The sequence below is a fragment of the Lactuca virosa genome, chromosome 2 (assembly GCF_052849685.1).
Source record: "Lactuca virosa cultivar CGN04683 chromosome 2, Lactuca_virosa_CGN04683_v6, whole genome shotgun sequence".
NCBI classification, from domain to species: Eukaryota; Viridiplantae; Streptophyta; class Magnoliopsida; order Asterales; family Asteraceae; genus Lactuca; species Lactuca virosa.
In genome coordinates this window covers 137,118,190-137,125,117 of record NC_136427.1, presented here as the reverse complement: position 1 = coordinate 137,125,117, position 6,928 = coordinate 137,118,190, and the positions used below count along the sequence as shown (strand labels likewise).

Genomic DNA, 6,928 nt, shown 5'->3' with positions numbered 1-6,928 from the left:
TCCTTGTGTAGACCTTCTAAAACTCGTTGATATACGTGTATATTCTTGTATATTATATTGTTATTATATGATCTCTTTTACCCAAATAGATTTATTATCTTTAGAATGTCAGAATAATAGATATTGTAGTTGTCGTATTACACTAAAAAAGAATCAATGGCTAAGAAAACTATATATTCTACAATGGCTACTTTGATGATTTATTTTGATGATGAATACAAAAATGGTGGTTGTTCCTTACGAAGGTGATTCCTTGTTCTTGAGAAGCTCATTAATGGGGATACAGTTTTCCTTCATTTTTGTTTCAAACACGTTGTAGACAATGAAGATTCATATAATTAATGAAAGGGAGAATATTGACGTATTGTTTGATTAGTGTAATTTGTCTTGTTTGTGTGTATTCAGTAAGGATTTAGTCGGGAAAAAAAGGTAGGAGAAGGTTGAATGTGAAGTTGCGATGACAACATCTTCTTCTACAGAAAACAAATTCTCAGTTCCAATCAAAGAGAAGAGTATGCAGTATTATCTTTATCCACCTCCAGTTGGCCAATATGAAGATGTTATGGCCAGTTACAAACTCTTCATGGATACTCTTGGGAAATTCCATGCTGCTATGGGAACAAAATTCAAGTAAGCTTCTGTTTTTTTACTCCTTAAGCCCAATTCCAATAATATGGGTATATCATATGAGCCCAATACTAACAATCATTGGCCCACATGTAACTTATAAAACCTTACACACTACCAGAGTTTTTTCATAAAGGTTTTTGTTGTGTCACTAATACCACAGTTTTTCATAACTTATTTATATTATTCTATTGTTTTTTTGTATAAGTTGGCTAATTACAATTGGTGAATATATATGGGGCCCACAACAATGGTTGGAAAAACTCAATAAAGTTCTTGTTGTATTGTTGTATATAAGGATAATGACATAAAAACCCTTAAGTTTGCAAGTTTTTTTTGGTTTTGCCCAAAGTTGTATTTTAGGTCCATTAATGTCTCAAATTTGCAACTTTTTTTCTTTTCAATTTTATTTTGTGGTTTATTAAAGCCCTTAAGTTTGGCAGAAATGTTCAGTTTTACCCTTTTTTCTGGTTCATAAAAGCCCTTAAGTTTTGTTTTCTGGTTCATAAAAGTCTTTAAGTTTGGCAGAAATTATCAGTTTTACCGGATAAAATTGCAAAAATGGTAAAATTGAAAAAAAAAAAAAAAGTTGCAAATTTGAGGCATTAATGGATCTAAAATACGACTTTGGGTAAAACCGACAAAAACTTACAAACTTAAAGGTTTTTATGGCATTTGCCCTTATATATATGGGAAGTTGTTGAGTACTTGATTTACTGGTATGGTGGGTCAGCTAGGGGTTGTTGAATAAATTGTTTGCATAAGATTGATGTTATTCTAATACTTTGCATGTTGTAGGATTCCGATTGTTGGTGGAAAGGATCTTGACTTGCATCGCCTATTTATGGAAGTCACTTCCCGTGGTGGCATTAAAAGGGTACCCTTAATCTTTCTTCCCATTACTTCTCATTTTCTTATCATTTTTGTTACCTCTTTCCATGTCATGATGAAACTGAAATTAATAATATAGGTTCTTGAAGACAAAAAGTGGAGAGAGGTGACTAATGTTTTCAACTTTCCACCCTCAGCCACAAATGCTTCTTTTATTTTGCGCAAGTATTACATGTCACTCCTTCACCATTTTGAACAAGTCTACTACTTCAAAGCAAAAGCATGGACTCCTGTTCCTACTGGTATGCTAATAACTCTTCACTCGACCAATTACATGTTATTCTAATTTCTACACCTTTCGACACTTTCACTGGAAAAGCCCTTAAGTTTTCACAAAATGTCCGGTTTTACCCTTTTGTGTATTTTTGGTTCACTAAAACCGGAGGTTTGCAACTTTTTTTTTTCAATGTTACCCTTTTTTCAGGTTTACCTGGTTAAACCGAACATTTCTACCAAATTTAAGGCCTTTAATGAACCAAAAATATACAAAAGGGTAAAACTGAAAAAAAAAAAAAATGTTGCAAACCTCCGGTTTTGGTGTAACCAAAAATACATAAAAAGGTAAAACAATACATTTCGTGAAAACTTTAGGGCTTTTATGACATTATGCCGTTTTTTAATTCAGATACTTGGCAAAGTACAAAGTCAACTCTCACTTCAATGTCCGAAATGAATAAAGTCATGCTCCGATTACCTGAAAATCAAGAACTCGCATCAGGGAAGAGGCTGAGGACGGAGACAGATGACGGTTCGCCGGAATTAGGTTTTCCGGTGACCGGAATAATCAACGGAAAATTCGAAAGTGGGTATCTTTGTAGTGTCGGAATAGGTGGAGAGCAGCTACACGGGGTTCTTTATCAGACGACTGTGTGTACCCCATTATGTGAAGTAACTCAAGATGCAACCATGGTTAGGTGTAGGCGTAGACGTAGGAAGAAATCTGAAATGAAGAAGAGGGATCCTGCGCATCCAAAACCTAATAGAAGTGGATACAACTTCTTTTTTGCAGAACAACATGCCAGGCTTAAATTACTTCATACGGGAAAGGATAGAGGGATTAGTAGGATGATCGGTGAACTTTGGAACAATTTAACAGACTCTGAGAAGGCGGTGAGCATGCAAAATTAGAAGAAATATTCTTATTTTTGTTTGCATGTGTTACACAGGACAAAACTGGACAGACTGTCTAGGGTTATTTTCTATAATGTTTACGAGGTCATTCACATCTTTTGCACATAAGACAGATCGAAAACAAGTCTAAATGTTCCACCTTTTTTGGGTGGGACAAAAGTTGTTAATTTTTTGTCCCACTAGCCCAAATATGCACCAAACACAACTATTTTAGATAGGACAAAAGTTGCAATTTTACCGTCAAAATGCAGTAAAACCTATATTGTCATGTCATGTTGACTTTTTTGGGTTGGACAAAAGTTGTTAATTTTTTTCACACCGGTATCAGTCCAAATGTGCACCAAACACAGTGAAACTTGTTTCTGTCATTTCATGTCATGTCTACTTTTTTGGATGGGACAAAAGTTGCAATTTTTGACCCAATGACAGTTAAAACCTGTAATGTCATGTCATGTTTACCTTTTTGGGTGGGACAGAAGTGACAGTTTTTGTCTCACTGACACAATCCCAGTCCCTCATTGTTTCTCCTCTTTTTTGGTGTAACAAAAGTTGCAATTTTTGTCCTGTTCTGTTGGATTCTTGATATTGTTTTTTTTTTTTTTTGGCTTCAGGTTTACCAGGAAAAAGCGGTTGAAGATAAGGAACGCTACAGAACTGAAATGGAGCATTACAGAGAGAATTTCAGAAGAGAGCCACTCATAAACAATGCAGTGGTGCCATTGCAGCAACAGTATTACACAAATATGATGTTGGATGACAACCCTGAAAATGATGGTGAAAATTCTCATCAAACTGCTGAAAACGAACTGAATTCGGGGTATTGTGATAATGAAAAGAGCAGCAGTGAAGCTGAAGAAGGTACTAAAGATAAGAACTTAAATCTTGAAATGCCATTAGAAGTTGAAATGGGAGGTGAAAATGATGATACTATAATGAAGCCAAAGGAGGAGTTAGCATTTGGTAATAAAAAATCATTTGATATTGGTCATGAAGATGATCAGTTGGTGTTTCTTCATGGATCACTTCAACAAAACTCAATATCTGTTCAAGAGAATGAACCACTAATTGAAAATGAATCAATGAAAGATGGAAAGAATTCTGATAATCAACCGATGATTCTTGATATTAGTGATGAAAACAAGAGAGAATCGGATAACAATCAAGAGAAGGATTTAGTGTACAATGCAGAAAACTTTGAGAAAGATACAGAAGTTTTTAAAGAAACAGAAGACAAGTGAAGGATCCTTTCTTGATTAGGACTCCATTTTTGACACACGAGAGAATAGTAGTTCATGACTTTATCAAGTTTAGCTTTCCTCAACAATGTTGCTTTTAGAGATTTTAGTTTTACCTTTTATGTCTTTTATTTCTATGTTTTTGTTGGTAATATGTTGGTAAAGTAGTGTTTTTGTAATTCCGAGACATGATACTTTGCTTACATTGGAACAAAATCAGTATTATGAATGTTGATTTGGCAAAATTAAGTTCTTTCAATAAAAGAATTATTATTCTAGCAACACAGTAGCCTGATACTTAGTAGCTACAAGTAGTCCAATCAAATCGTTGACCTTTTCTTCTAGTGTATCATTATGAAACCACCTGTGATTGAGTGTGTTCTTTTTACTCATGTATGCAAAGATTGAAGCCCACTCCTTATGTGGGTCCATATAGGTTCTTGAGAAGATGCTACAAGTTAATGGGTCCATATAGAAAATCCTAAATTTGAAAGTGACTACCTCAATTAGTAATTCCAAATAAAAATAAATAAAAGTCAAACCCTTAAAGAATAATTGTTTCCATTAACACTTGAAAGTTGAAGCCTACCAAAACCAAAACTTGGAATCAAGATTTAAAAACAAAAAAGGGTAATCGAAAAAGAAACCAAAAAATGCAACAATGGGCAGATTCTTGATTTGTGCCATAAGGAGCAAAAACATCATAAAAAAAAAAAAAATACAATCTATGAGCATATGTAGTCAAGAATCAGAAACAAGAATAGCATCCCAAATCATATCCATGTCCAAAGATGGCATTCGACTTAGCTGAACCCCTTCCACAACATCTGATGCTCCTTCTTCCATCTGTTTCTTGATTTTTTCATTGTTTACCTCCGAGTTTCTTGAAGTTTCTGATAAGGTGTTTTCTTGCAATGGTGGTGATAGTTTAGTGATACCCTTTTGAGATAAAGCTTGTAACTTTGCTTCAAGAAGAGCTGCAGTGTTTCCATTTATTGAATTGGCTTTCAACTGGTTCTTCAAATTTGGAAAATTTAAGTGCGCATAATCACCCCTTAATAAATAAGCAGCTGTGTCATATGCAAAAGCAGCGTCTTCAGCTGTATCAAATGTCCCAAGCCAAACTCGTGTTCGGTTTCTTGGTAATCGGATTTCTGCCACCCATTTTCCCCAATGACGTTGCCTTACCCCTCTAAATAGCTTCCCTGGTGAACAAACTGATGCTAACAAGGAGGTCCTTTTGAGGGTAGTATCGGGAATTTGCCTTCCTGTATACTTCATTGGCTGAGTTTTGGTTGTCTTCAACCAGTAGTCACCAGAACTTGACATGTTTTGAGGTTGCATAATGGTCGTCAATGATGGTTCAGTGGCTTGTGATGAAGGTTGGTTGAGTTGTGAGAAAGTTTCAAGAAAATTTATAGGAAACGATGGTGATGATGATGATGAGGATGATGATGGTGATGATGATGATGGTGATGATGATGATCTTGAAACGCCATTCCAGATGATGGAATTGGCAAAAAATTGTGTATGTTTGGCATATTCTTGAAAATAAGAAGTAGAACTCATTGTTTCTTTCTGGAGGAAAGTATCCATCTTAGGAAACTGATGATTCTCCATTGGTAGTGATCTACTTTGTGAAATGGAATTTAGGAAGACAAAAAATGAGAGGTTCGAATTATATAGAACTATGAAGGGAGTATGACTTTTTATATTTTATGTTACAGGCCACCAGATGTCACTGGTATTTTATATTTTATACTCAAAAGTCAGATCTAGAGTTAAAAAGGCTCATCAAGATTAAAACCCCACAAAAAAGTTCCACGCTTTCGTGCTCACCATTCATGATATTCTTTTGTTGACCAATGAAGTATTGACACGTCAGTTTTTGTGTTATTGTGAGGTTTAACAGATATTGTTGTATATTGTTTCTTGCTGGTGAAACTTGAGAACACACAGGCTTGCAAGTTTATTAGTAGTGATCATGTGATGTCTAATGAACCTTTATTGCTCTTTTTCTATATTTTTGTTTTACTTTTTTGGGTTAATGATTAGACTTTGTCTTTAGATTAAGAATATGATAAACAAGTTTAGAGATAATATAAAATATTGAAGGCTGTAGGTGTTGATGGCTGTGTTTTGGCATCAAAGAAAGGACCAACTCATGATTGGCACATGTTTATAGGCGAATTAGAAGGTAACATGCATTTCAACCTTATTATTATTCTAATTTTGGCAAGAAAACAACAACTATGACCAAGCCGTTGCTGTTCTTTTTTGGATCTTAACATATTAGAGGGAAAAATGAATAGAACAAATACAAATAGGGCATCTACTATTTAAAAAAAAAAGACGTGTTTAGGCAGTACAATAAAAGAAATTATCTTTTTCACACTAAAAGAAACCCCCAAAAAAGATATCAAAGCATGCACGGGAAAAATCAATAACTACATTAAATTATGCAATAAACAAGAGGTCTCCTGCTCTCCATTTATGCAAATAGGGTCTACCAAATGAAAGTAAACAACAATAAGTCTTTGTAAACGTTTTTAAAACATTACTTATTGTGTGGTGGAATGCTAACAGATTCTATATTTCTATACATACATACACACATAAAGGGACATTTTTTCCATGGATCTAAGAGGACAAAGAGACGTGAGGCCCTGTTTTCTCAAGGTTTCTTTTTCACCTTTACCAATGTTCATATATATATATATATATATATATATATATATATATATATATATATATATATATATATATATATATATATATAGAGAGAGAGAGAGAGAGGTAGGTTCAAATGTGGATGGACATCTATTGTGTGGATGTAGGGACCGATGCGAATTTAAAAAAAAAATTAATAAATAGAATAAAGGTATAATAGTAATCTTATCATTTTTAATTATGGTAATTACTTAATAACATTTAATATTCCTTGAAATTAAGGAATTCGGTATTATAATCCCTTAAATCGCAGCTTATCTCCATAACCCTATTCCCCTCTTTTTCTTTCTTCTATCCACAGGCACGATCCCAAA

The 6,928-nt window shown here is 34.1% G+C and overlaps 2 protein-coding genes across 2 annotated transcripts; one reads left to right on the top strand and one right to left on the bottom strand.

Moving 5' to 3' along the window:
* Positions 1-223: 223 nt before the first annotated feature.
* Positions 224-3,920, top strand: LOC145157801 (high mobility group B protein 15-like). Its single transcript, XM_079076792.1, has 6 exons — positions 224-301; positions 434-630; positions 1,426-1,504; positions 1,598-1,760; positions 2,144-2,628; positions 3,261-3,920. Exons 1-6 carry the CDS (start codon positions 224-226, stop codon positions 3,885-3,887), a joined length of 1,629 nt encoding a protein of 542 aa, XP_078932918.1. The 3' UTR covers positions 3,888-3,920.
* Positions 3,921-4,428: 508 nt separating this feature from the next.
* On the bottom strand, positions 4,429-5,563 carry LOC145159528 (ethylene-responsive transcription factor ERF062-like). The gene has a single exon (XM_079078534.1). It carries the CDS (start codon positions 5,502-5,504, stop codon positions 4,626-4,628), a length of 879 nt encoding a protein of 292 aa, XP_078934660.1. The 5' UTR covers positions 5,505-5,563; the 3' UTR covers positions 4,429-4,625.
* Positions 5,564-6,928: the final 1,365 nt, after the last annotated feature.

Coding starts and splice junctions, on each gene's coding strand:
- LOC145157801 (XM_079076792.1), top strand. CDS start 224: ATGGTGGTTGTTCCTTACGAAGGTGATTCCTTGTTCTTGAGAAGCTCA. Junction 302..433: donor TACAGTTTTCCTTCATTTTT/GTTTCAAACACG, acceptor AAAAAAAGGTAG/GAGAAGGTTGAATGTGAAGT. Junction 1,505..1,597: donor CCCGTGGTGGCATTAAAAGG/GTACCCTTAATC, acceptor TTAATAATATAG/GTTCTTGAAGACAAAAAGTG.
- LOC145159528 (XM_079078534.1), bottom strand. CDS start 5,504: ATGGAGAATCATCAGTTTCCTAAGATGGATACTTTCCTCCAGAAAGAA.